This window comes from Acanthamoeba castellanii (assembly GCF_000313135.1).
Source record: "Acanthamoeba castellanii str. Neff unplaced genomic scaffold scf7180000084762, whole genome shotgun sequence".
Lineage (NCBI taxonomy): Eukaryota > Discosea > Longamoebia > Acanthamoebidae > Acanthamoeba > Acanthamoeba castellanii.
Genome location: NW_004457518.1, coordinates 69,448 through 95,566, shown reverse-complemented (window position 1 = coordinate 95,566; position 26,119 = coordinate 69,448). Strand labels below are relative to the sequence as shown.

The window sequence follows — 26,119 nt, the reverse complement described above, 5'->3', positions numbered from 1 at the left end:
ACGCACGCCATCGCACGCCCTGGGAGGAGGAGGAATAGAGGAGGAGCGCACCGGTCCATCCGCCGGCAAAGTCCATGCGGGCCGGCAGATCCACCACCACCTGGCGGGCGGGCGGGTGGGTGAGGCAAGAAAGATGATAATATAATATTGGGGGGGGGATGCACTGGACTGCGAGGGGACGGGAGGTGGGAGGTGAGGAGGAAGAGGGGGGGGGTATAGGCGAACCCAGGAGCCGAGGGGCGCGCGGGCCGAGGGAGGAGGAGGCGGGGCTGCCGCGACGTGGCGCTGGGCGGTGAGCACGGACAGGGAGACCATCACCTGCGCCGCCCGCTCGTAGTGTCGCACGGCGCGCATCAGCAGCTCCGGCGTCTCCCACGCCATCCAGGCGGCCCGCTGCTGCGCCAGCTCCCGGATCGCCTCCTCGAAGCGCTGCCCGGCCAGCAGGTCGAATGCGGCCTGCCATCGGCTGTTGCGCGCCGGCCCCGAACGCAACCCTACACGCGATACAGAAAGAAGCATACCCCACCACCAATCTCATCGACTGCTCTCGTGCGTGTGTCGTCGTCGTGTGTGTGCGTGCGTGCGTGCGTGTGTGCGCGTGCGCGTGTGTATTGTGAGAATACCTGCTCGAGGACCAGCGAAGGCCGCCAGCGCATCCGCGATCGCCGCCAAGGAGCGCATCACCACCAGCGCATCGCCCGCCTGCACCCAACCACACAATATGTTCATCGATCATGCAGATGGTGAAGCGAGTGGCTGGTGGGTGGCTGGTGCGTACGCGAGCCGCCTGGATGCCCGCGCTATCGAGGGCACTGAGGAGGAGGTCGGGGCGCTTGGCCCGCACAAAGGGCTCGAAGAGGGGCAGCAGACACTCATCGCTCCTCGCCAGCAGCACCTGCTGCATCTTCTCCCGCGCCACGCTGAACCCTGCACCCCACCCCCAGCCCCACACGCACCATCAGTTGCCCACCACCCACCACCACACACCACAACAACCACACCTCCCGTCCCCTACCCTAGAATTTTTGGATATTGTTTTTTGTGGTGGGTGGTGGTGGTGGTGTGTGTGTGGTGTGGCGGGCGACACTCGATATGTCCACCACACACCGGATGTTTCCGGGAGTCAATCGGGGCGGGGGCGGGGGCGTACCGAGGTTGTCGCGCCAGAGGAGTTCGGGGTGGGGGAGGGCAGTGGCGAGGAGGTGGGCTAGGGAGACGCGTGGGAGGGCGCGCAGGCGGTCGAGGGAGGGGCGATGGGCGGGACAAGCCGGGTCGGAGTAGGCCTCCACCGCCGCGCGTCGCACGGCATGCGCATCGGCCTCGCCGTCGCCGTCGCCGGAGTAGAGCGGAAACAGGCGGCACTCCCACAGCCGGCAGTGCCCCGCGCCCTCGGCGCCGCCCTCCTCCTGGTCTGACTCCCACACATCGCGGGCATCCCAGCCGGCGGCCTCCAAGAACTGCGCGATCGGGCGGCCGAACCAGCTGTCGCTGTCGACGTCATCGGTCACGCCCATCGCCACAGTGCAGCGAAGCCGCCCGGCTCCCGGTGCCCCATCTTTGTCAGCTCTCGCCGCGACGACGACAGCCCGCTCCTGGGAAGGCGAAGAGCTCGCGCGCGAGCAGGTTGGTTGGTTGGCTATGGCTGTGGTTGGTTGATGGGGGTGGTGCGTACGTGGCGGTCGAGCTCGAGCTCGAGCTCGTGCACGTAGACGCCGGGTCCCACGTGGAGGGCACCGCCGCGGATGCCCGAGACGAGGGACTCGTCGCCGATGCGCCAATGGCCCGTGAGCACCGAGTGGGCGAGAAGACTCCCGGCTCCGATGCTCCCCTCGCCCTTCCCGATGCTGTTCAGCACCACGCTGCTGCCCTCCGCTCGCTCCACCTGGCGGAGAGAGAGAGAGAGAGGGGAGGGGGGGGATGTTGAGCAGCGGCTGCCATAGAACGGAAAAGGAACCCTCCCCTCCATGATGCTGCTGATGGAATGCCGTTGTGTGTGTGTGTGTGTGTGTCGTGCGTGTCGTGCGTGTCGTGTGTGTGGTGGGAGAGAAGAGGGAGAGCGGGGTACTGTGGGGGCGAGGAAGGAGCGAGCGTGGTGGGCCACGCGCAGAGCCGGTGGCGGACGCTGCAGGAGCTCGAAGAGGTGGGCCGTGGTCCGCAGGTAGAGGTACTGCGCCCCGGGCGCCGCCACGCAGGCCCTCAGACGCGCCGCCTGGTTGGCGCGCAGGTACTGCCAAGCCGCCTGCATGCGGAGCCGCACGCACGCACGCACGCACGCACGCACGCACGCACAACACCCACACCCACACACCCACACACACGCACGAACGCACGCACGCACGCACCATGTCCACGTGTGACACGCCCCATAAAGAGGTGGGCGGGTGGTCAGCCGGCGGAAGGAATGGACAACTGGATCCCTGGGACAGTAGAGAATGGTAAAATCTGGGGTATCTGGCTATTGGGGGGGGGTACCTCGCGTAGGTGCCGTACGCGGGAGGAAGGGGAGGCCACGCGAATGGGCTGGTTCAGGTAGGCTTGCTTCTCGCTCCCCGCCGCTACGAAGCAGATCCCCAACGCCCGCACGCACGCACGCACGCCGTCATACAAACGGGTGCAGGTGGAGGGGGGAGGGCGGTGGGTGGTTCGGTACCGAGCACGAGGAGCAGGTCGGAGTAGAGGTCGAAGGCTACCGGGGTCGCGCCGTTGTCCACGGCCAGGTAGGTGCAGCTGTCCAAGGGCGGCACCGCATTGAGTCTGCATGCGCCGAAGGTACCACGCAACGCAACGCAACGCAACGCAAATGGATCAGCGGAACGAAGAATAGAGAGCGCACCTGTCGGGCGAAAAGAGTAGGGAGGTTGGGAGGGGAGGTAGGCACGCACCGCAGAATCTCCCCGGCGAGGCTAGACCCCAGCACGACGACCCCGGTGTAGACGTAGGCGGTGGCCAGGGCGTCGCCCACGAGCGCGCCTCTCTCGCGGAGGGTGGTCAGGCTCTGCTGGTAGAGGATCGTCTCCACCTGTTGAACGATGAGAGACGGTCACCGTGCCCCCCCCCCCACCACCACCACCACATCGCCGCCACCGCCGCCACCACATCACCGCCGCATGTGAGCAGGCCGGGCCGGGAGGGGCACGATGAACGCAGCGATGGGTATGGGCGGGGGAAGGGAAGGGAAGGGACAGGAGAGGGAACCTCGTGGTAGCGGGCGGAGGCGGCGGGGAGAGGTCGCAGGAGGCACACGCCGTGCTGGGGCGCGAGGTGGGCGGGAGCCTCCACCGCCAGCAGGGTGGCGCAGTCGGGCGACACCCCGCCCAGTTGGCCCTCGCCCTCGTCAGGCACCACCAGCAGCGCTTCCGTGCTGCCCACCACCACACCCGATTCCAGACCTGCAACACAAATCACACACGACACACACGACACACACACGACACACACAGCCCGCGGCCACGATGACCATGAGTAATGGGCTGGGGGGATCCATGACGGGAGAGATGTGGATGAGGAGGTGGTGGGGAGTGTGCCATGGCACAGGCGCACGAGGCCCGCGAGCAGGAGGTCGATGGCGGCCACCACCTCGTCTCCCTCCTGTTGCGGCTCCGACTGCTCCTGGCGGCCTGCCACGGGGGCGAGAGGCAGCAGGGCGAGTGCTTTGGGCACGGGGTCCGCTGGGGGGACGCGCGGCCGATCGCGACCTCCCAAGTGAACGATCGCAATCAGCCCTGTTGCGACACACACACGACACGACACACACGACACACACACACCCACCCACCCACCCACACACCCACACACACGACACGACACATACACACACGACACACAACCGCACACAACCGCACATAATCACACAACCACACACACGGTCGGTTACAGCGACGCCCATCAGTCTTTGCGCGGGGGGGGGGTTGGCCGCACCGCGCTGCACCACCTGGCTCTCGACGAAGCTGTACCCCTCCTGCGCCGAAAGGTGCTGTACGCGTGGCGCCACCCAACCGTAGCGGTGAGCACCCTGGCGCACTCACACCACAGCCGCCACCACTACCGCCACCCACACATGCGTATGTCTTGGGGGGGGGAAGGCTTGTTTACCTCGGCAAGGACGAGGAGGGCGTTGAGGGTGGCGGCACCGGAGCCCAGGGGCGCCGTGGTGGACGGGGCAAAGTCGGGGGCGGCCACGAAGGTGGTGCCGCTGGTGAGGCCCGACTCGTGTGTCCCCACACCCCGCTCCTGGCGCAGGCGCAGGGCCGCCACTGCCTCAGCCACGTCAGCCTGCGCTCCCGTCACCGCCACCGCCCTCCAGCCAGGCCTGTCCGAACGTGCGCTCCCTCCTCTTCCGTCTGTTGTGCTGGCCATGCCTGCCTTGCTGCTGCTGGGGCTGCTGCTGTTATGTGTGGTCGTGGTGCGCTTTGGGTGGCGCGCTCGGGGAGGGGCCTGTCAGCTTGGCTTCTCCTCTCGCCCCTTCTTGCAAGTTTTCGAAACGTTTTTCAATATTTGATTTATTTGTTATTTATTTATTTACGGTAGGCGCGGGGTGGTGACGATGGTGATGGGGTTGTGGCGAGAAAGGTAGGGAAGGTGGCTCAAGGCTGCGGCTGCTGCTGAGGTTGCTGTGGTGGTCCCTCCCGCGCGGCAGAGCACTTGCGGCAATGAGTGCGCGACGCGAAGTTCAGGTCGTTGCACTTGGGGCAGAACCAATCGCCTGCCGCATTGGGGGAGCAAGTAGGTAAGTCCACGATTCGGCTCACCATGGGCCGTGTGTGTGATCTCGCGGTGGAGAGATCTGCGAGATCTGGGGAGGGGGGGGGAGACGGTGCGCACCTGGCTTGACCCCGAGCACGGTGGTCGATGCGCTGCGCGGCGAGTTGCACTGGCGACACGAGTTGCGCGATGCAAAGTTGAGATGGGCGCAGCTGGGGCAGTGCCAATCGCCTGCAATGCACCGGCGAAACGCCTCACCAGTGAGGCGCCAAGGCGACAACCAACCAACCACGAACAGAAGGTGGTGGGTGGGCGGGTGGGCGGGGAGGGGTACCGGGCTTGGCGTTGGAGGGGATCTGGGCCTGGGCGTACATCATGCGGAGCGAGGGGTCCAGGCCGGCGGGGTGCGGGGTGTTGCACCGGCGGCAGGCCGTGCGGGCGGCAAAGTTGAGGTCCTGGCACGTGGGGCAAAACCAGTCCCCGGGCTTGGTCCCGATCGTGGGGTCCGAGAAGGCCGGACGTGGCGCCGTGCACTTACGGCACGACTGCCGCGACGCAAAGTTGAGCTCCGTGCACGACGGGCAGAACCAGTCGCCGGGCTTGAGGTTCTACTCGAGCAGCACCCCAGCCAAACACACGACAAAAAAAAGGAAACAACAAACAAAGAAAAGTGTGTGAGTAGGGCCACGCCAGGCGCAGAGGAGAAGAGAAGCCATGTGGGGCGAGTGGGTTGCGCGAGAGGGGGGGGAGGACGTACGCCGGCTCGGCCCATCATCTGCGTGAGGGCGGCTTGCTGCTGGAGGGCGAGGGCGTGCTGCATGGCGGCAGCCTGGAGTTGCTCCTGCATGGCCTTGAACGCTTGTATTTGCTGCATGGCCTGGAGGGCGAGCGCTTGGTCGTTTACCCCGCCACCTCCTTCACCCCCCGGCATGCCCGAACCAGCGCCGCCACCGCCGCCCCCACCAAGGCCAGTATGAGTACCGCCCGCCGCCGCGTTAAGGTGCTGCTGCTGCTGCTGCATGGCCGCCGCTTGCATGTCCCCCATGGACGGGTAGTAGGGTTGATGCGAGGGGGGGCCATAGGGGGAGGCGAGGACGGGGCGAACAGTGTTACACCGGCGGCACATCTGCCTCGACGCAAAGTTCAAGTCATGGCACTGAGGGCACAACCAATCTCCTGACCTGATCATTTGTGCTGTGTGTGCTGTGACGATGCTGCCCTCGGTTGTCCGCGCTTTGTCGTGCTATTTTCTTTTTTCTCTCTTTTTTCTCTCTTCTTGCTTCCCACGCAGGGGGTCACGTGGAGGAGAAGTAGGTGTCCACCAACTCCCAGATGGCGTCCCTGGAGGGCGGCGAATAGCGACTCGTGGCAGCTGCCTGCTTCGGTGGCCGGTGCTTTGGTCGCAAGATCTGCTGGTGTGACGGCGACGCGGTGGCGGTCGTGGTCGGCGCGGGCGTCCTCTGGCCAGACTCTGCACTGAGGGTTGCGGTGTGGGGGGGCGGCCGCGGCGGCGGTTCGGCCGAGGCTGAGTCGACCGCCGTGATTGTGATGGTCGTCGTGGTCTCCGTGATGCCTTCTCGGTGTCGCCTTCGCAGCTCCACGACCGCCGCCTCGTCCCTATGGTCCTCCGCGAGAGTGCTCGTTGTTGTCGTCGTTGTTGTCGCTGCTGCTGGCGGCGGCGGGGTTGGCGGTGTTGCTTGTGTCGTCGTGAGCCTCCGCTTCTTTGGTGCGTGCCGGGTCTCCTCGTGCACGGCGTCGGGGGTCGTGCTCGGGCGCGACACGCCGTGCGCATCGTCGGGCGCGCGGGCTCCCTCCGGCCGGCGCGGCGTGTCCAGCGGGATGGGGCTGTAGGGCGGAGAACGAGGCAGGAGGTCCTCCTCGTGCAGGAGCTGCGCACCCAGGAGGAGGTCGGGACTGCACGCCACGCCACGCAGGCAAGCCAAGAAGAAGAGGTCTCCCCGAGTATGAGAACGCGAGTACTCCGGTGCCAGAGGGCAGGGGGCCGGGAACGCACGTCTGCGAAGAGGAGGGGAACAGCGAAAAGGGCGAGGGCGGCCCGGAGTGGGTGGACGAAGCGGTCGGCCACGCCGGCGACCTACTTCGGCAGACGGTGGGTGGGTGGATTGGTTGGTTGGTGGCCGAGCCAAGACACCACGCGCACGCGCCATGTAGAGGAGGGAGGGGGGATGGACAGGCAGGGACGGCGGACGTACCGCGGAGTGGCGGCCGCCAGGGAATCACTGTAGGCGAACGCCTGAGTGCGGTAGTACAGTGGAGGCGAGAGGCTGTGGTGTGCGGTATGATGTAGATGCCGCACGGGGTGTGCCACGGGGCGTTGCGAGAGACAGGCTTAAGCAGGAGTTGGCGGTCCGCCGTTCGACATCATAATTAGGATCGGTGGTGGGGTAGGGGGGGGTACGTCTTGGGCGAGGGCGTGGGGCGCGGTGTGGGCGAGGCCGCCCACCAGCCCTCGAGCGGGTCCATCGGAGGGAACATGTCCATCGTCGTGGCAGCGACAGCGACCGCTACATCGCCTCCACTCCTCGCTTCGTCCGCCTCCTCTACGGCTGGAGAGGGGTCACGCGCAATGTGGCCCGGGAGCAGGTGGTCGGGCCGGTGCTCACGGAGACAGGTAGCTGTCTCCGTCCCAGGACTGCTGCTGTGTTCATTTGCCTTCCGAGGTTCGTGTCGCTGCCTGGCGCCGGCCTCTTCCCCCGCGGCCGGCTTTACCTCGAAATCTAGCCCCTGATCGTTGTCTGCAGCGTGGGCGCAGCCAGAGCCGTAGCTGTGGTTTGTGGAATCCTCTTCGCTCTCCGCGTTGTTGTCGTCGTCATCGTCGTCGTCGAACAGGAGCTTCCACTCGAGTGGCGGCTGGCTCGCGTAAAAGTCCTGTGACTCTGATGCCTCCTGCTGGCGTCAGAGGCACGGTAGGGCACGACCGATCAGCGGCCGACAACAAACCACTCACACACGTGCACGCGCGGGTGCAATAGGTGTATACTTCGGAGAGGGGCGGGCCTCGCTGGCTCGGGGGGAAGGAGAGCAGGTCATCCTCTACGTGAGCCTGTGACTCCATGCTCGCGGCGGGCCAAGGCACCTCACTTTCTCCTTTTGTGGTCGCCGCGCACGAGCTCGTGCATGAACGCGTCAGTCGGAGTAGAGTCAGGAGAGGCCCATCCCCCCCCCAACACACATCGGAAAGGAGAGTGGTAGGGGTTGTGTGGGGGGGGGCAATGCACCAAGCAGCTGCTCGAAGATGGCCTCCTGGGACGCAGAGATCACGCACTCTCGCTCGTCCAGCTCCGGACAAGAGGCCTCGGCCATGTGGATCAACATGTCCTGCGTGCTCTCTGTAGATCGGGGTAGAGAGAGAGAGAAGAGACCGCGTGCACAGAAGACGTCATGCACTCGCTCCACCAAAACGAGCGGACAAAAACCAGTTGTCTAACCTCGTGCACGAAGAGATATGTTGTGTGTTTACAGATATAAAGCGTCGTATACATACCTTCTGGGGCGTGGCTCGGACGTGGCGGGCACCTGTGCGCCTCACGCCGCTGGCGGAGCAGGGCCTTCACGGCGGGGTCGTCCAGCACGGGGATGGGATCGCCAAAGGGGAAGCACTGATCAGAGTTGATGGTGGCAAAGCCGTGCACCACGAGGCAGCACGAGGCCCCGCCTTCGTCCAGCGTGAGCTCGCACGCGCGCAGCTTCACCAGGTGCCCCAAGAGCCGCGGCACCGAGTAGCCCTCATTGGCTCTGCCGCGACGTCCATCCATTGTTAGTTGACGTGGTGGTGCACCACCACCCACGAACAAGCAAGTGCCGGCGGGCAGGCGGGCTGGCTGATGGAGGAGAGGTACGCGAGGAACTCCTGGATGGCGCCGGGCGTGAGGAGCGCATCGATGCAATGGAAGCTGTCCGACAGTGTGCACTCGGCCGCCACGCTTTCGCTCACGTACTTGTGCACCTAAGGCCGCAGAGAGGAGAGAAGCGCGCAGAGGACAAAAGCGCCATGACACACCACCTGAGACCCCCTTTGCCCGCTTGGCCTGCAGCCGCCTGCTTTGCGAGGAAGCTGATTTTCCCGGATTGGGGGGGGGTGTAACGTACTTTGGTGATCTGAGCAAACGGCTTTTGGGAAGGAAGGGTGGAGGGGTCCAGCATAGACTTCAGGATCCATTTCTTGCGCAGCAGGGACGCCATCCCGCCTAGACCGTGGGTGTTGGTTTTTACTGGAAATAAAAGAATATAAAAACAACAAAAGCAGACAGTTCGGCTGATTCGCGCGCAGATCAAAGGATGGAAAAGGACGGCAAGAGCGGAGCGGGCAAAGAGATCGCGCAGGAGGGGCTGGCCGCCGACGCCGAGGGCTACAGCCCGTACGTGAACAGCGAGCACGGTGTGTCGCTCGTGTATCCGGAAGAATGGAAGAAGAGCGAGGGCTACATGGGCACGATCGTGTCCTTCCTCTGCCCTGACGACGCCACGGGCCGCACGTCGCTCAATCTGCTGGTGCAGGAGGTGCCGCCCGGTATCACCCTCGAGGACTACTCGGCCGAATCGCTGGGCCAGATGAAGCAGATGATGGCCGACACGGAGTTCAAGGTGTGGGACGGCGACATGTTCGCGCAGGCGGGCAAGCGCATGCAATTCGTGGCGGACATGGGTCCCTTCACCGTCAAGGTCTTCCAGGCCTGGACGGTGGCCAAGGACCAGGCCTACATCCTCACCTACTCGGCGCCCGCCGACACGCACGACCTGCACCGCGAGCACGTCGAGAAGGTGATCGCCTCCACCAAGTTCGTCAAGGCCGAGCCCAAGGAGAAGCCCATCGAGCTCCTCTGCCTCAAGCACTACGAGAACCCCACCCACGCCTTCCGCCTCCGGTCCGTGCTCCCTGGCTGTTGTTGTTGTTTTTTTTTAACCATTCTTTTTTCTTCTTTTCTTTTGTAATTATTATTACTATTATTTGTTTACGTTCTTCTTTGGGCGGTGGGGCGTGGTGCGTGGGGCGTGGGGCGGTGGTGCGTGGGGTGGCACCTGTCCAGGTTCCCGCGCACGTGGACGGTGAAGGAGCCCGAGCGCGAGGGCGGCCCCGTGGTGCAGGCCAAGTACGAGGACGCCCTCGCCGTCCTCGACACCCAGACCTACACCCTGACCGCTGACGTACACGTGCCCCCCTCCCTCTCAAAATCTCCACCACCCTTCTTGCTCACGCAAAAGACCGGTTATGCGCACGCACGCACGCACGCACGCACGCACGCAGGTGACGATTTCGACGCTGCCCAACGAGTCGTGGGGCGTGGAGGAGTACAAGGACATCGCGCTCATGCGGCTGGGCGATCTGGCGGGCGGAGAGGAGAACATCCAGCTCAAGGACACCAAGATGGGCGGCCAGCCGGCCATCCAAGCCCGCTACGCCTCGCCCTCTGCTGGCACCACCAACCTTCACGTCTTCACCGGTACCCCTTCTCTCCTCCTCACGTTGGAGGTCAAATTGATCGATGCCGCGCGACCCTTCACTTATCTCTCTCTCTCTCCCTCTGGTCGTCTGCACCACCTCCTCCACCACCTCCACCGCGACCAGTCAAGGACGGCAAGGCCTACAACATTGCCTTTTCCACCAACACGCCCAAGAACGACACCCGTCCGTACCCCATCTTCGCGCGCATCCTGAGCTCCTTCACCATCTTGTCGCCCGGGTACACGCCCAAGGCCAAGATCCTGGCCCTGGAGCACCTCGTCCACAAGGCACCCCCACCACTCCCACTCCCCCTCTACCTACCCAACGCACGCACGCATGCGCATTGCCTCGGGGGTCGGCGCAGAGAGGCTATAACGCGCGTGTGGTCTTTGCGCCTTTGCAGGTCTCGTTCGAGTTCCCCGAAGACGAGTGGCTGCCGAGGGAGGGCATGATGATGACCACGGTGTCCTTTGAGCACGGCATGACCGACGAAGGCGCGCCTCGTTCGAACGTCAACCTCGTGATCACGGACCTCAACACTGCGCCCATCAACGTTAGCTCGCTCGACGAATTCGCCAGCATTGTGCGCGAGCAGCTCGCCATGGCCGTCGACTCGCTCAGCTTCGTGCACGAGAAGGTGCGAAGTGCACCTTCGCGCTCGCCTCGCTTTTGTTGTTGTTTCACCGCCTCATCCCCTCCTCTGCCACGCTCGCACACAGAAAGTCAAGATGGGCGGCAAGGACGCTCGCGAGCTGCGCTACAAGGGCACCATCTCCGACAGGGAGTTCGGCTTCCAGCAAACGTTCACAGTCCTCGACAACAACGCCTACGTCATCTCCTTCTCTTCGCTCCTCGGCGACTTTGACACCGAGATCGAGCTTGCCCTTCCCATCATCGAGTCCTTCCACTTCCTGTGATGTCGCGTGGGCAACGGAAGAAAAAGCCATTTCCTTTCTCTCTTTGTGGTTTATTTTCTTTTCTGTGCGAAACGCAAGATGGAGGGTGGTGGAGGCGACGCGAAATCTCCTCCGGGAGCGTCACCAAGAGGCCCGCCGCATGCGGGGAGGGGCAGCGACAACGCGGCAGGTGGGGCAGCAGCATGCCCTGGACGCCTACAACAAGCGCCTCGACTCAGCCGTGGCCAAGCTCAACGAGCACTACGCCAACATCCTCAAATCTGCCAAGGTGCACACCGCCCGCTTTCCCAACCACAGCCACCACGTGTGATGCGTGTTGCTGCCATTGCTTGGCACACGGCCAACCATTTCGACGGCACCAGGTCGGTGACAAGGTGAAGGTGCTTGGAGAGGAGTTCCAAGTCGACGTGCAAACCAGCAACCTGGTACGGATCCTGCCTGCTGCCGCGCCTCTCTTTGTCTTCTCCGTCTCTCCTAGCCCGTACCACCACCACCACCGAGAGGGTGGCCATCAGAGGCGCTGATTCTGAGCCCGGGGTGACCCACCGCGTTGCGTGCGCACACACCAGGTGACTGCCGCAGAGTCACTGCTTACGTTGATCTCGGAGCTCAAGCAAGCGGTGCTGCTCCACGACTTTGAGACCCGCAATGCCGAGGTCACCACACGCGCCCAGCAATACCGCGATCGCCAGGACAAGACCAAAAAGGCACGCGTGCCGGGCTGCGTTCTCCGCTCCGGGCTGCCGTACTTACCGTTCAGTGTGTGTGTGTCGCATCCGTGCGTGCCGGTGTCGGATTGGCCCCGCTGCCAGGTTCTGCAAACGTTGCACCGGGAGGTACAGGACGCTTTGCTCGAGCTCAGCGAAGAGTACGTTGACCGATGACCACAGCACGCCGTGGACCCCCACAGCTCATTCACGCACCACCCTCCGCAGAGCTTGGTGAAACGGCAACACTTGGCGCGCGTGTGCACATCGTAGCCTTGCTTGGGGGGCCAATCCCACGTTCGCGTGATATACCACCACTCCGCCGTCGTGACAACAGGACCCCCGACCGCCGCGGAGGAGTGTTGTGAACCACAGGTTGAGGAGTCTTGGCCGGGAGTTTGTCGTTGTCTCTGTCATGCCCCTTCTTCTTGGCACCACACAACACGGGGAATGCAAGTGGTTGCTCCACAATCGTGTGACCCAAGAAAAACGAGAAAAATTACGTTGTGGGAGTTGAGCGAGTGGAGCCACAGATCAACTGCGGCGCGAGCACTAGATTCCACCACCACCACCAAGCATTGATTGTCCACACACGCAGGTGCGCCCACCACACCGGTCTCCCTCGCGCTCTGCCAGCTTTTGCCACCGGGCCTCCCTCGCCTAACTGACACGCGATCTCTTTCGATTTAGTGCGCGACAGTCAGCGACAACGATCAAAGAATCCAGCGACGCCACCAACTACACATATCCATCCACACGTACATATACCAATAACGAGCAACAATGGCGGAGCAGGACACAGGCATGGACCAGGTAACCCCCTCCCTTCTCTCTTGCTCTAGTCCTTTTCTTTTTTCTTCTTTTTTTCTTTTTTAATCATGTAAAATAATGAAGTACGGTTGCCATTGTTGCTTGCTCACTCGGTTTGCTCTCGGCGTGTGATCGCGACAGGTGCTGGAAGCCGTGGCTGACGCGGTGGCGCAGCTGGTCATGTTCTCGGTCGAGGCCGAGGAGAACAATTCCATTCTCCCCGACATCGTGCCTGGCGCCCAGGGTACCCTCTCTCTCTCTCTCTCTCACTCCTCCTCCTCCTCCTCGTCGGGGACTGCAGCCGGCTCGTGTTGAGATACAACTTTGGCGATGGTTGACATGAAGCTGAACCACTGGTGTGTGTGTGTGTTGTGTGGTGTGTGTCATGTAATGAAATAAAAACAACCGCAGCGGTGCAGGGTGCGGTGAATGCGCTGGTGGACATTGCGAGCCAGATGGCGCAGCGGTACGGGTCGGAGCCCAAGATCCAGCAGAAGATGCTGGAGGCGGCGACGACGATCCGGGGTGCGACGCAGCAGATCGTGAACGACGCGACGACGCTGTCGCGGGACCAGATGAGCCAGCAGGCCAAGAAGAGCCTGCTGCGGTCGGCCAAGGAGGTGCTGCAGGGCACGGTGTCGGAGCTGCACCTGGCGGACAAGTACGACGTCATCAAGCTGGTCAAGGCGGCCACGCTGTGCAAGGACGACGTGCAGCGGTCCTACGGGGTGACGACGGCGGACCAGATCATGGACGTGGCGCGCACGCTGTCGGCCAACGTGGTGGCCACGGTGAAGCTGGTCAACCAGCGCATCGCCATCCTCGTGGACCCGATCTTCCGGCGGCGCCTGGACACGGCCAACGAGATCGCCAAGAACAGCATCCAGAGCCTGGTGCGGGCCATGGGCGACGTGGTCAAGCGGCCGGCCGACGCGACGGCGCGCGCCGAGCAGCGGCGCATCTCGCGCGAGTTCGAGGAGGCCATGGACGAGATCATCGAGGTGGCGCGCCTCTCGTGCAAGTCCATGTTCGAGGGCCTCGACCTGGACTTTGGGCTCGACCCGCCGGCGCGCCCGACGCTGCTCGAGCTGCGCGCGTGCCACGAGCGCATCGTGCGCGAGGTGGGCAACCTGGACGCCGCGGCCAACGCGCGCACGCCCGAGGCGGCGGCGCACGCGCTGCACATGATCAACGCGGCCATCATGAACGAGGTGCGGCTGGCCACGGAGATCGCCGACTCGTGCGCCGAGGACGTGCACAAGATCAACATCCTCGAGGCCTGCGACCGCGTCGAGAAGATGCCCTCGGAGCTCACCCCGGCCGCCAAGGACACCCTCCGCCGCGCCGCCGACCCGTCGGCCAAGGCCCGCCTCGAGACCTTTGAGCAGCAGACCATCGACGCCTCAGCCGCCGTCGTGGCCGCCGTCGCCCTGTCGTCGTCGGCCAAGGACAACCTGATCACCATCGGCCGCGAGATGGACCTCCACCTCACCCAGCTCGACGACGGCGTCGACGAGAAGAACAAGGCCAAGGCCGCCAAGGCCGCCAAGAACGTGGCCGACGACATCAGCAACGCCACCATGATCGCCACCGCCATCGCCGACGCCGCCGAGGACCCGCGCACCGCGTCGGCCGTGCGCGCCGAGGTGGACAACATCAACGCCCTCGCCCCGGGCCTCATCAGCGCCACCAAGGCCGCCATCGCCGAGCCCAACAACGCCCTCGCCGCCGCCGCGCTCCACAAGGAGACCGGCGCCATGCGCGAGGCCAAGGACCGCCTCATCGACGCCGCCACGCTCAGCCCCGAGGAGCTCCTGGCCAAGCGCGCCCGCGAGCTCGCCGACGAGCTCCGCAAGCTCGAGGAGGCCATCCGCGCCGGCAACCTGCCCGAGGTGGCCGCCCGGCTCAAGGCCGCCAAGGCCAAGATCGCCGACCAGCTCGCCCTCGCGCGCGCCCTCGCCGCCGCCTGCACCGACCCGGTGCGCCGCAAGGAGCTCGAGGCCGCCATCGCCGAGCTCGAGCGCCTCGAGGGCCAGCTGCTCCCGGTCTCCAAGGCCGCCCTCTCCGGCGACAAGGCCGCCCTCGCCGAGCTCGAGCGCCTCCTCACCGAGCTCGGCCGCGTCGAGCAGCGCCTGCAGGACGCCGCCAAGCCCACCCCCGACGAACACCTCCGCCAGCTCAACGCCGACGTCGCCGAGAACCTCGCCCTCCTCGCCGACGCCCTGGCCCGCGGCGACATCGCCGCCGCCCGCCGCGCCACCGACGCCATCCGCCGCGCGCTCGACAAGGAGATCGACCTCCTCCGCCAGCTAGAGGAGCAGGAGACCGACCCGCACCGCCGCCGCCAGCTCGCCGAGGTACGCGAGCGCCTCGAGCGCCTGCGCCCCGAGTTCGACGCCGCCGCCAACCACGCCCTCGAACACCCCGACGACCCCGCCGCCCGCGCCGCCCTGGAGCGCGTGCTCCGCGAGCTCGAGGCCGCCGGACGCAACATGGACCGCATCTTCCCCTCCGAGGACGAGCGCATGGCCCAGCTCGCCGACCGCATCAAGCGCGACCTCGACCAGCTCCACGCCGCCGCCCAGAAGGGCGACAGCCCCGCCACCGCCACCGCCGTCAAGACCGCCGTCAGCGACGTCGGCCAGCAGCTCGCGCTCGCCTCCGTCCTCGGTAAACCCCCCCTCTCCCCCCCAACACAAAAGAACCCACACACCACACCACCACCACCACCACAACAACCAACAACAGTAAGACAAACGTGCAAACGCTGACCGCTTGGTGCCATACATGCAGCGGACAAGGCGACGGATCCGCTCCAGAAGCGCAAGATCCAGGAGGAGATGGGCAACGTGAAGGCCCTCACCCCGCAGCTGGTGCAGGCCACCAAGGGCTACCTGGCCAGCCCCAACGACCCCAAGTCCCTCGAGGCCCTCCGCGTACACGCCACCTCCCCCCTTTCCTTTTTCTACTAATTGTTGTTTGTTTTTTATTCATTTATTCTACTGTATTTGCAACGTGCCGCTTACTGACGACCCCCTTCCTTTTATTCTTGCGCGTGCACAGAACGCCATCAACGACATCAACGCGGCGGTGCAGGCTCTGAGCGCGGCGTCGACCATGCCGCCCGAGCAGCAGCTGGTGGAGCAGGCCGCCGCCATCAGCTCCGCCCTCGCCGATCTCCAGCAGCACGCGGGGCAGGGCGATCGCGAAGCCACCGCTGTTGACAACCGCCTCATCTCCAACGCCGGTACCTCCCACCTCCCACACCTCCCACCACCACCCTCATCACCACCATCCACCAATGCGCGATGGGTTATATCCCCGACCCGCGGACTAACACGCCGGGGGGTGTTGTGTGTCGTGTGTCCAGTCCCGAGGCAGGTGGACCTGCTGCAGCAGTTCGTGGAGTCGCAGGGCGACAACCCCTACCAGAAGGCCCTCGTCGAGAAGGAGGGCGCCGCCCTCAAGCGCCTCGTCCCCGAACTCCTCACCGTGCGCACCACCCCGCCCCGCCTCCCACGCCCCCCCCCTCTACCCCACCACCTCGACACCACCCCACAAGAGGCGCCCTAGGGCGGTTTTTTGTTCGCACGATGCTCGATCTGTACTTACCCAACTCTCCCCCCCCCCGATCATCCACAGGTGTCGACGCGGGTGGCGGGCAACCCGAACGACCAGGCTGCCAAGAAGCAGCTGGCGGAGCTGGTGGAGAGCGCCAAGAGCCTCAACAACGCCCTCCTCTCGGCCACCACCTCCCCCGACGACCAGATCCTCACCACCACCTCCACCGTGGGCCAGGAGCTGCAGCGCCTCGGTGCGCACCCCCTATTACCTGTTATTATTCTTATTATTATTGTTATTACATATTGTTTATTACTATTTGTAATATTAATTGGTTGGTGGTGGTGGCGCGCGTTGGCGGAGCGCAGGCAAGGCCGTGGAGGAGCGGGATATGCCGGCGACCGACGCCTCGCTCAAGGCGCTCAAGGACGCCATCGCGCAGGAGGCCCTGGTGGTGCGGCAGCTTGCGGACAAGGAGACCGACCCGCAGCGCAAGAAGGACCTCCTCGACGCCATCAACTCGCTCGAGGGACTCCTCTCCCAGCTGGGCCTCGTCGCCAAGGCGGCGGCGACGGGCGACCAGCGGGCCAAGGCGCAGTTTGACCAGATGGTGCGAGACATGGAGGCGGCCAACAACCGCATCGCGGAGCTGACCACCAAGCCCACCAAGCAATTGATCGCCGAGAACGCCAACCAGCTCCACCGCAACCTCGATCAGCTCGCCGACTCCCTCAACAAGGGTACAACGCTAGTTGCCCCCCCCCTCGTGCGATTGGGAGCGGGCAGGCACACGACCCGATCTCACGCGCGCGTGTCGTGTCGTGTCGTGTATTGCTGTGCGTGCTGCACGCACAGGCGACAAGGAAGCGGCCAAGGCCCTGCTCGGTGCCACGCAGAAGGGGCTGCTCAAGCAGCAGAACCTGGTGAAGGCGCAGGCCAACAGGACGACCGACCCGCGCCAGCGGAAGGACCTCCTCGCCGCCCTCCACGACCTCGATCGCGTGCTCAACGACCTGCCCCTCAGCGTGCGCAGCGCCATCAACAACCCGGCCGACAACCCCAAGGCCCTCAACGACATCCGCTCCGCCCACGGCGCCGTCGACAAGTGCGCTCCTCCTCTCTTTTCTTTTCTTTTCTTTTCATTTCATTTCATTTTTTTCCGCCCCGTGGCGGTACCTTGGGTCTGACCACTCCGCGTACGGCCTCGTCTTCTTTCTTTTTCTTCTTGTCTTCTTCGTCTTCTTGTTTTGGTGCAGGAGCGTGAACGCGGTCAAGGCCAACGAGGAGTTCGAGCTGTTGACGGTGTTCAACCGGATCACGCACAACGTCAACGCGGTGCCCCACTCGGTGCAGACCAACAACGTGCCGGCGCGCAACGAACAGGTGAAGGGCATCAAGGCCGGCATCGACGAGGAGAAGGCCCTGGTGGACCAGCTCAGGCAGCGCGGTGACGCCAAGCTGGACGAGGGCAAGGTGCGGGGCGCGCTGGCCGACGTGGACAGCTCCTTCAAGGAGTTCCTCCAGCAGGTCCAGGTGGCCTCCGCGGCGCCCACCTCCGCGTCCGAGCTCAAGAAGCTGGCCGACGCCGGCGAGAAGCTCAAGCAGCACCACGTCAAGCTCTTCCACGGCATCCTCGGCGACCCCGCCAAGCTCGCCGACGCCGTCATCGACACCAACTACGCCCTCGACGACTCCCTCGACCGCCTCCAGGCCGCCGTCAGGCGCGGCAACCGCCAGGACGCCACCGACGCCCTCCACGGTACTAATATATTTATTTAAATAATTACACTCCGCCTAGCACCAGCCACCACCGCGGATGCTGACGTGTCTTTCGAATGGTGTGACAGATGCGGTGGACAACCTGGAGAAGCAGGCCGTGCTGATGTCGCTCCTCGCGGACCAGACGACGGACCCCAAGCAGAAGCAGGCCCTCAAGGCCCTCGCCCAGAAGTTCACCGACGCCAAGGCGCGCCTCACCGCCGACACCCACCAGGCCCTCGCCCACCCCAACGACAAGGCCGCCCAGGACAAGTTCCACGTACCGTGCCCTCTTCTCCTCTCTCTCTCTCTCTCTCTTTGGTGTGTGTGTGTGTGTTGCCTGCGTACCTGGCGGGCCTCTCACACAACGAGACCGGCGTTCGTGGCCGTGTGTCGTGTCGTGTCGTGTTCTCCATACACAGAAAACGGTGCAGGACACCAAGGCGCTCAACGCCGAGGCGGTGGTGCAGAGCCATGCCGACCTGGAGAGGGACATCAGAAACGGGCAGAAGGCCATCGCCGACAAGATGCAGGCCATCATGAACGCCCTCAACGCCGGCGACAAGGAGACCGCCGAGCGCCTCCTCCAGGAGCTCGAGAAGGACCTCAAGAAGCAGGCCGTACCGTCTCCCCTCCCCATCGCTCCCCTTAAGGGTGCTGGCCGCGTAATAACATTTGTTGTTGTTATTATTTGATTGTGGGCCGGCGACGTGCAGATCTTGTGCAAGGTGATGGCCGGCCGCACGACCGATCCGCGCAAGAAGAAGCAGTTCCTGGACGCCGCCGCCAACCTGCAGAGCATGCTCAACCAGCTGGGCGGACCCTTCCGCGACCTCCTCATGAAGAAGGGCGGCGAGAAGGTAAACACCTCCCCCGCTTCGTGACCCACGTGAGTTGTTGCCCGCTCGACTCGTCGCTGATCGGACCCTATGTTGTGTGTGTGGTGTGTGGTGTGTGTCGTGTGTGTCGAATACCGCGTAGGACGCGGCCGAGTTCATGAACAAGCTCTTCAACGACGTCTTCAAGGTCAACCAGAAGATCGAGGACGGCCTCGCCGAGGAGAAGGAGGAGGAGGAGGAGCCCAAGGACGAGATCATGCAGGCCGCCAGGCACGTCGAGAAGGTCGTCAACATGAAGGGTACGCGCGCCCAAGATCTCTCGTCATTGCCCATCACGCACTGCGCGTTGCACGAGAGATCGGGTCTGACGCGTTCCATTGCTGTCTTGTTTTGTCGTTTGCGTTGGTTGGTTGGCGCCCGACACAGAGATCAACGCTGACACGGCCGAGGGCCGCATCTACCTCGCCGCTCGCAAGATCGCCGAAGAGATGGCCCTCATGTCGCAGGCCGCTGCCCGCGGCGCCAACTCTGAGGTTCGCTGCCATCCACCCCCGCATCCATCCCTGCATCCATCCCTGCATGCGTGCATACGTCCACGCATTCTCGAGTTGAGTGCGTGGACTGGGCCGATCAATCCGTGTGCTCACGGCGTGGCGCCGCACTGCAGGTGATCGTCATCTCTCGCCGCATCCACGCCCTCGTGGGCCAGGTGGGGACCAACTCCAAGGCCGTGGCCGACGCCTGCAAGGACCCCATCCTCCGCGACCAGGCACGGATCTATATCTTCTTCTTCTCCTTCTTCTTCTTCGTGGCTTCGAGACTTTTCGCCCTTGTCCGAATATTCTATCTAACACACCTCCCCCGCCCACGTTATGTTGTGGGCCGTACGTACATGTGCGTACAGGTGATGTCGATCACGCACGCCATCAACAACATCTCCGTGCAGCTCAAGATCATCACCGCCGTGAAGGCTGCGGGCGGCACCACCGACAACTCTGTCAAGGTACCGGTCCCCCTTTGCCTCCACTGCTCACGTCTTCCTGGGTCGCCGCGCTGCTGGGGTGGCTGACAAAACAAACTTGCGTGGTTCGTGCTCTCCCATCTGTGTGTGCAGGCCCAGCTGGTGAAGTGCGCCAAGGGCCTGGCGTCCAACGTCGTCAATGTGTGCAACGCCGTGGAAATCGCCTCCATTCGCGTCTAAGTCCACACCACCACCACCACCACCACCACCACCACCACCACCACCACCACCACCACCACCACCACCACCACCACCGTGTGCAGTCATGTCCCAATGTAAAGAAGCACTTCTTCCCCCCCCCTTCAATACGCTCTTCGCCTTTAGCTTCAGCAAGGCCGCTGTTTAGCCCCCCTTCTTGGGGCCGACACGTTCGCTCTTCCGGGACTTGGTTTTGCAGGTGCCGGCGAACTTTTTCCCGTCCTTCCGGCTCATCTTGGTGGGATCCTGCCGCGCGCGGTGGAAGGCCGGGTCGGCTGCAAGAAAGAAAAGGAAGAGGGGGAGAGGGGGGGGGGGCTTGTACCTTAATCTTGCCCTTGCCCGCCACCTTCTTCCCGCACTTGGCACACACCTCGTCGCAGCGCTGTTCGACGGAGCAGTACCCGCACACCTGCCACATGAGCACGCGGGGGCGAACAAGGAGGGGCGGAGGAATGAGCTGGCTTGCCAATGTGGCGGTGGCGGTGGCGGTGGTACCATTTTGGATGCCCACTTGGCCTCGTGATCCGACTGTCGCGAGCAAGAGAATAAAGCCCCCAATCATGCAAATGCACATCAGCCAGGGCGCCACCATTCGACGGAAATGGGAACGAGAGGAAGAGGAGGAGGAGGAGGAGGAGGAAGCGCACGGCGTCGTTGTGGCAGTCGTCGCACGGAAACGCCCGCCCACAGCACGGAAATCTGATCTCAGCCGATCGGGGAGAGCGTAAGTGAATGAAGGAAGGAAGGAAGGAAGGACGGAATAAGAGGGATACATAGAAAGGAGAGGGCTGGTCATATGGGGGAGAGGGGGGTAGGAGGTGGTTTACCGCAGCCACCGGTAGGAGTGGGAGTAGTGGGCGCAGGCGCCATGCTGGGGCAGCGGATCCCCCTCCTTCAGCCCCGGGATCTTGACCGCCTTCTTCTTGGGCTTGTCGGGGATCACTTGAGTGCGCACACGCACACACGCACGCGTGTGTGTCAGAGTGAGTGAGAGAGCGCGCGCGCGTTGGGTGGGCTTACCGAGGCCGGGGGGCGGGGGCCGTTTCTTCTTGTGGAAGGTGAGGTGGTGGATGGCGAGGGCCATGCGGTTGTGGCACTTGGTGCACGTGCGCTCCGTCACGCGGTCAAAGGCGAGGGCCGAAAACACGTTCCGCTCGCCGCACTCGAAGCAAAACCCGGCGAAGTTGGACGGCAGCGCGTCCAGCGGATTGCAGCCCTGTGTGCGACGAGCACGCGTGCGTGCGTCAGTAGACCCCCCCCCCACTCCTTCTCTCTATAAATGTTGCGCGCGACGCGACACGCACGCCTCGCCGTGGCAGCATTCAAGCGGACACGTGCGGGGAGGAAAAGTGGGGGGGGGTCAATACGTCGGCCTCGAGCTGGCCCAGGAGAGAGGAGCCCTCGTGCACGGGGAGAGCGTGCAGCGCCAGCGTGTGCGGCAGGCGACAACCACCGCACTCCGTGTTCTTTGGGCGGCCTGCGACCATGCCACACAATACAACACAATGCAATGACCCAAGTACAACGCGCCACCGGTGGGTGAGCCGTTGCGCGCGCGCGCGCGCTGTGTGTCACAACGGGGAAAGGGCTGATGGGAGCGGTACCAGGCACGAGGGTGACCTCGCTTTGCCGGGAGCAGCGGTAGCACGTCACCACGAGCCCCAGCGTCATGCATTCCACCAGGCCCACGTTGGCCAGGCTACGTGCCGGGTGTGCGTGCCGGGTGTGCGCGTCGGGTGTGTGTCGTGCAGTGTCACGCCGCGTCGGTGTCAGCTTCCCCAGCAGGCAGCGGGGGGGGGAGTGATTGTGGCGCACGTGAGTCCCGAGCACTGCAGATCGATGGCCTTGGGGGCCTTGGGCGGTTGGCTGCCGCCACCGCCGGCGGCGGCAGTGGCAGGGGCGGGGGCCGGACGATCGTCCCTCTTGCCTCTGCCCTGCTCCTCTTCATCGTCGTCGTCGTCCTCCTCCTCTTCACCTTCTTCGTCCTCTTCGCCCTCGTGCTCCCGCGCGTGGGCCTTCTCGGGGCGGGCGGGGGTGGCCGCCTCCCGCTGCTTGCTGCTGGCGGCGTAGGAGGCCGGGTCGTGGATGACGTACCGCCGCTGCGAGAGACCCTCCAGCGTCTGCGTAAGGTACGTCGACGCCAGGAACTCGGCATCCGACTGAATGCACGCACGCACGCACACATCGCACACGGTGCACGCGAGTTAAGGGGGGGGGGATGTGACCACGCTAGGGTCTGGGCGGAGGAAGGCCTGCGTACGAGGAGGACGGGCAGGCCGCGTTGGTCGAGCCAGCGGAGGAGGGCGAGTACGACGGGCCGGCCCTTCTGGTGTAGCACGCGGGCCTGCTCGTTCATCGCATCCGCTATCTTCCTGCACGCCCACCCCCACCCACCCAGCAATCAATCAAACATTCAATCAATCAATCAATACACCAGCCACCAGCCACCAGCCACCACCGGAGTGAGTGGGTGCGGGGAGCGGACGGGTGGGCGGGGAGGGCGGGCGGAACTTGTTGAGGGGCGCGGGCAGGGCGGGGTCGTCGACCTCGACCAGGCACACCACCTGCGGGTACCCCTCTGCGCTCCCATCCGGGCCACCGCCGCCGTCAGTATTTGGCATCGTCATCAGCAGGCAGCAGGCAGCAGGCAGCAGGCAGCAGGAGCGCGGCGCCACATCCTGGTACTACCGGCCGCAGCGGACATGAGCGGCAGCAGGGGCTCTGGCGCAGGTCTACGTAGGGCTACGTAGCAGGTGGTGTGTACCGGGGAGGGTGAAGCGGAGGCGCACGCCATCGACGTCGTAGGGGAAATTAGGGTCCGAGGGGGTGAAGGTGAACGCGAACCGGACCGGAAAGTTGGCACTGCACCCCCCACACACACACACACACATCGATCAAAGAGTGCGTCGTGAGCACGCGCCCCGCCGCTGAGGACTGCTGGCCACGTGCGTGCGCACGTGGGGGGGGGGTGTATTACCTGAATATCTTGAAGTTGCGGTTGTGGTCGGCACGCAGCTGTCGCAGCTCGGCCTTGACGAGGGCCACCTCGCCGCCACCCGCACCTGCAGGTGCGCCCTTGGCGTCCGCCATGTTCTTGTTTGTTTTCCTTCCTCCTTTCTTTCGCCTTTCCTCTTTTTTCGCGTCTGGTTTATTTTATTTTTTTATCTTTGTAATTTGAAACGAACAAGATGGAGGGCGTCGTACCGCGCCCTGCCGTGGAGGAGGAGGAGGTGGTGGGGCTAGCTCGCACCCTCATCGACATTGAGTCGGTCACGGGCAACGAGGGCCAGGTAGCCCACTACGTACGCGACTGGCTTCTCAAGCGAGGTGGGTGCCACCACCCCTTCCCCCCTGGGCCAGCTACGCGCGTTCCGTTGTTCTTGGGGCACAGGGCGCGAGCCTGCCATGCTGCTCACTGTTTTTCCCTTTATACTGTGTGCGTGTGTGTGCGCGCGCGCGGTGGTGCGTGCGTGTGTGTGGTGGTGCGTGCGTGCGTCGTGTGTGTCGTGTGTGTGTGGTGACACCAGGGTGGGTGGTGGAGCTGCAAGAGGTGGTGGCGGGTCGCTGGAACGTGTACGGGCGCACGGCGGGAGGCGCGGGGAAGAACCCGCGGGTGGTGGTCAACAGCCACCTGGACACGGTGCCGCCGTTCTTCGCGTCGTCCGTCGACGCCACCCACGTGCGCGGACGCGGCGCGTGCGACACCAAGAGCCTCATCGCCGCACAGCTCCTCGCCGTCCAGCAGCTCGTGCGCCAATCCTCTCTCCCTAAATACCTTCACGCAACTCGACACGACACGACACGACACACACCCGATGCTGCACGACATGCAAATGATCTGACGTCGCGAACGTCAAACCACACACACACACACACACGACACACAAATTTATATATATATATATATACACACACACCACGACGCATCAGGTGGAGGAGGACAGCCCCGGCAAGGACGACATCGCCCTCCTCTATGTTGTGGGAGAGGTACGCCCCCTCCCCCCAACCTTGGGATTTTATATAGATCTATTATCACCTTAAGCGAAAGGTGTGTATCATCTCTACATGTTGATCTCACACGAACCTGCGCGGGCGGTGGCGCGGCGCTGTCATCAGGAAACCGATCACGTGGGCATCACGAAGGCCAACGAACTCGGGATCGACCCGCGCTACCTGGTAGGGCGCCTATCCCCAGGTCCCCATTGCCCGCCTCGCGCCGGGCACTCACCCGTGACCCATCCTATCCATCCTATCCATCCATCCATAGGTCGTGGGGGAGCCAACGGAGTCGAAGATGGTGAAGGGACAGAAGGGCTACCTCGGCATCACCCTCCGCGGGGAGGGGATAGCTGCCCACTCGGCCTACCCCGGTATGCCACGCTCACATATGTCTATTCCTATTTATGTATCTATTACTTTATTACCTGTTCTACCCACATTCGGTCATTCCTCACCACACACACGACACCACGGCACCACGGCGGGCCACGCGTGCGGCAGAGCGGGGCAAGTCGGCAATTGAGCCCCTCTTGGACGTCCTCCAGGACCTGCGGGCCGATGTCGAGACCTGGCCCCACCACCCCGTACGCCCTCCCCCCCTCTCATTATTATTTGTTATTTATTCATTGTTGCTCATTATTATTCTTTTTCTTATTAATCCCCAATGGCTGCCATACGGTGGTCGGCATGACCATTAGCGCAGGTGCTGGGCAAGGCGACGATGAACATCGGAACCATCCAGGGCGGCCTCGTCCCCAATATCGTGCCCGAGTCGGCGGCGGCGCGTCTCTCCTTCCGCATCGTGGACCCCATGCAGCAGATCATCGAGCGAGTCACCCAGGGTACGGTGCCCTTTCTCCCATTGAGGCACGACGCAGTGATTGATGGTGGTGATGATGATCGTGGTGGCCATGGTGTTCGTGGTGCTGCTGCTGATGTGGAGCAGTGGTGGCCGGACGCGTGAAGATCGAGGTGGAGCCCTCCATGGAGGCCATCGAGCTGGAGGTGGTGGAGGGCTATCCCACGGACGTCGTCGGTTTCGGCACCGATATCCCCCACTTCCGCTTCAGTGGGCGGGTACGTCACCAGCCCCCTCTCTTGGATGGTGGTTTGGTGTCACTCCGAATGCACGCGTCCGCCTGGTCTGACGCCGCCGCCACGGGCACCACACACAGGCAATTCTGTGGGGCGCCGGCAGCATCCGAGATGCCCACGGGGCCGACGAGAAGATCGCAATCGCCGACTTGGTGCAGGCCGTGCAGAGCTACAAGCACATCATCTCCACACTAGCTTCTCGCCCCAGCTAGCACCCCAATGTTCTGGCTTCTTGCGACAACACTTGGAGACAACAAGACAGGTCTCCCAACCACCCTTGCTCCTTGAGACTCTTGGTCCCTTGACAACACTTCTCTCGCTCCTTGGCCCGAGTGTATCATTTTGCGCTCTCTGCTGGTTTCCATTTCCTTTTACTATAATTAAAAATAAAAACTGAGGGTGCGTGCTCGTCATTCCATGCCGGAAAAGGAGGACCACCTTTCGGGTGGGGAAGCTTCTTCTGCCTTGTGCGCTTGCGATTAGCCATCTTCTTGCGATCCGAATCTTTTTTCCATTCGATCCTTCCTCCTTGAAAGCAGAGATGGCGAACACAAGCGGATTGTATGGCTATTATGACGTCAACCCGATGAGGAGGTCCATCATGACCTTCAACATCGATGACGGCTTTCCTGAGGCCATCGTTCGCGGCTATCGCTCCGGCATTCTCACCCCCGCCGACTACGCCAATCTTACCCAGTGCGAGAGCCTCGAGGGTACGACTGCCCTTCGTGGTCCATCCTCTCGCCCCTTGCCGTGCTCATTCTTTCAAAATACGCAGACATGAAGCTGCACTTGGCGTCCACGGACTACGGTGATTTCCTCCAGAATGAGCCCTCCCCCATTCACACCACCACCATTGCCGAGAAGTGCACCCAGAAGCTCATCGAGGAGTTCCAGTACGTGCGGGCCAACTGTTTCGAGCCCCTCAGCACTTTCCTCGACTACATCAGGTGCCCCCCCCCGCCGCTCATTTTTCGCATTTAATCGCTCATTTTCCCCCATGTCAATTTTACTCATAATCTCCACATCAGCTATGGCTACATGATCGA

At 63.6% G+C, this 26,119-nt stretch overlaps 10 protein-coding genes across 10 annotated transcripts in view; 5 read left to right on the top strand and 5 right to left on the bottom strand.

Moving 5' to 3' along the window:
- The window catches only part of ACA1_232880 (Fucokinase), a gene marked incomplete at both ends in the record, with an annotated part of 5,911 nt that extends 1,555 nt beyond the window's left edge, over positions 1 to 4,356 (bottom strand). Inside the window, 14 exons of the mRNA XM_004340947.1 lie at positions 52 to 100; positions 226 to 494; positions 624 to 702; positions 779 to 927; positions 1,151 to 1,592; positions 1,673 to 1,882; positions 2,066 to 2,239; positions 2,473 to 2,555; positions 2,651 to 2,754; positions 2,883 to 3,019; positions 3,196 to 3,361; positions 3,533 to 3,668; positions 3,919 to 3,973; positions 4,093 to 4,356. Coding sequence (XP_004340995.1) covers positions 52 to 100; positions 226 to 494; positions 624 to 702; positions 779 to 927; positions 1,151 to 1,592; positions 1,673 to 1,882; positions 2,066 to 2,239; positions 2,473 to 2,555; positions 2,651 to 2,754; positions 2,883 to 3,019; positions 3,196 to 3,361; positions 3,533 to 3,668; positions 3,919 to 3,973; positions 4,093 to 4,356 — 2,317 coding nt within the window. The remainder of the gene's footprint in view (positions 1 to 51; positions 101 to 225; positions 495 to 623; positions 703 to 778; positions 928 to 1,150; positions 1,593 to 1,672; positions 1,883 to 2,065; positions 2,240 to 2,472; positions 2,556 to 2,650; positions 2,755 to 2,882; positions 3,020 to 3,195; positions 3,362 to 3,532; positions 3,669 to 3,918; positions 3,974 to 4,092) is intronic.
- Positions 4,357 to 4,583: 227 nt separating this feature from the next.
- ACA1_232870 (Zn-finger in Ran binding protein and others domain containing protein) lies at positions 4,584 to 5,737 on the bottom strand (the record flags this gene model as incomplete). The annotated part of the gene is made up of 5 exons (XM_004340946.1): positions 4,584 to 4,702; positions 4,822 to 4,932; positions 5,036 to 5,309; positions 5,459 to 5,616; positions 5,683 to 5,737. The coding sequence occupies 5 exons, from the start codon at positions 5,735 to 5,737 to the stop codon at positions 4,584 to 4,586; spliced, it is 717 nt and encodes a 238-aa protein (XP_004340994.1).
- Positions 5,738 to 5,996: 259 nt separating this feature from the next.
- Positions 5,997 to 8,477, bottom strand: ACA1_232860 (uncharacterized protein; the record flags this gene model as incomplete). The annotated part of the gene is made up of 8 exons (XM_004340945.1): positions 5,997 to 6,615; positions 6,716 to 6,796; positions 6,915 to 6,986; positions 7,121 to 7,608; positions 7,703 to 7,809; positions 7,941 to 8,051; positions 8,207 to 8,238; positions 8,323 to 8,477. 8 exons carry the CDS (start codon positions 8,475 to 8,477, stop codon positions 5,997 to 5,999), a joined length of 1,665 nt encoding a protein of 554 aa, XP_004340993.1.
- Positions 8,478 to 8,479: 2 nt separating this feature from the next.
- On the bottom strand, positions 8,480 to 8,904 carry ACA1_232850 (uncharacterized protein; the record flags this gene model as incomplete). Its single annotated transcript, XM_004340944.1, has 2 exons — positions 8,480 to 8,668; positions 8,812 to 8,904. 2 exons carry the CDS (start codon positions 8,902 to 8,904, stop codon positions 8,480 to 8,482), a joined length of 282 nt encoding a protein of 93 aa, XP_004340992.1.
- Positions 8,905 to 9,000: 96 nt separating this feature from the next.
- Positions 9,001 to 11,082, top strand: ACA1_232840 (uncharacterized protein; the record flags this gene model as incomplete). Its single annotated transcript, XM_004340943.1, has 6 exons — positions 9,001 to 9,587; positions 9,750 to 9,867; positions 9,968 to 10,163; positions 10,289 to 10,443; positions 10,569 to 10,802; positions 10,885 to 11,082. 6 exons carry the CDS (start codon positions 9,001 to 9,003, stop codon positions 11,080 to 11,082), a joined length of 1,488 nt encoding a protein of 495 aa, XP_004340991.1.
- Positions 11,083 to 11,221: 139 nt separating this feature from the next.
- Positions 11,222 to 11,966, top strand: ACA1_232830 (Surfeit locus protein 5; the record flags this gene model as incomplete). Its single annotated transcript, XM_004340942.1, has 4 exons — positions 11,222 to 11,350; positions 11,445 to 11,507; positions 11,652 to 11,807; positions 11,895 to 11,966. The coding sequence occupies 4 exons, from the start codon at positions 11,222 to 11,224 to the stop codon at positions 11,964 to 11,966; spliced, it is 420 nt and encodes a 139-aa protein (XP_004340990.1).
- A 606-nt stretch (positions 11,967 to 12,572) lies between these two features.
- Positions 12,573 to 19,958, top strand: ACA1_232820 (uncharacterized protein; the record flags this gene model as incomplete). The annotated part of the gene is made up of 18 exons (XM_004340941.1): positions 12,573 to 12,602; positions 12,741 to 12,843; positions 13,011 to 15,269; positions 15,393 to 15,535; positions 15,663 to 15,846; positions 15,970 to 16,091; positions 16,242 to 16,413; positions 16,529 to 16,900; positions 17,016 to 17,265; positions 17,417 to 17,919; positions 18,008 to 18,198; positions 18,341 to 18,538; positions 18,635 to 18,778; positions 18,900 to 19,056; positions 19,184 to 19,290; positions 19,425 to 19,589; positions 19,662 to 19,760; positions 19,872 to 19,958. The coding sequence occupies 18 exons, from the start codon at positions 12,573 to 12,575 to the stop codon at positions 19,956 to 19,958; spliced, it is 5,286 nt and encodes a 1,761-aa protein (XP_004340989.1).
- Positions 19,959 to 20,120: 162 nt separating this feature from the next.
- On the bottom strand, positions 20,121 to 23,066 carry ACA1_232810 (CHY zinc finger protein; the record flags this gene model as incomplete). Its single annotated transcript, XM_004340940.1, has 13 exons — positions 20,121 to 20,222; positions 20,299 to 20,385; positions 20,472 to 20,504; positions 20,624 to 20,675; positions 20,804 to 20,918; positions 20,997 to 21,192; positions 21,344 to 21,453; positions 21,581 to 21,675; positions 21,792 to 22,135; positions 22,237 to 22,348; positions 22,488 to 22,554; positions 22,741 to 22,838; positions 22,954 to 23,066. The coding sequence occupies 13 exons, from the start codon at positions 23,064 to 23,066 to the stop codon at positions 20,121 to 20,123; spliced, it is 1,524 nt and encodes a 507-aa protein (XP_004340988.1).
- A 98-nt stretch (positions 23,067 to 23,164) lies between these two features.
- ACA1_232800 (peptidase dimerization domain containing protein) lies at positions 23,165 to 25,282 on the top strand (the record flags this gene model as incomplete). The annotated part of the gene is made up of 9 exons (XM_004340939.1): positions 23,165 to 23,303; positions 23,504 to 23,724; positions 23,907 to 23,963; positions 24,093 to 24,152; positions 24,271 to 24,346; positions 24,477 to 24,559; positions 24,679 to 24,817; positions 24,922 to 25,052; positions 25,151 to 25,282. The coding sequence occupies 9 exons, from the start codon at positions 23,165 to 23,167 to the stop codon at positions 25,280 to 25,282; spliced, it is 1,038 nt and encodes a 345-aa protein (XP_004340987.1).
- Positions 25,283 to 25,611: 329 nt separating this feature from the next.
- Positions 25,612 to 26,119, top strand: part of ACA1_232690 (Vacuolar proton pump d subunit, putative) — a gene marked incomplete at both ends in the record, with an annotated part of 1,964 nt that continues 1,456 nt past the window's right edge. Inside the window, 2 exons of the mRNA XM_004340938.1 lie at positions 25,612 to 25,783; positions 25,849 to 26,020. Of these exons, the coding sequence (XP_004340986.1) occupies positions 25,612 to 25,783; positions 25,849 to 26,020 (344 nt within the window). The remainder of the gene's footprint in view (positions 25,784 to 25,848; positions 26,021 to 26,119) is intronic.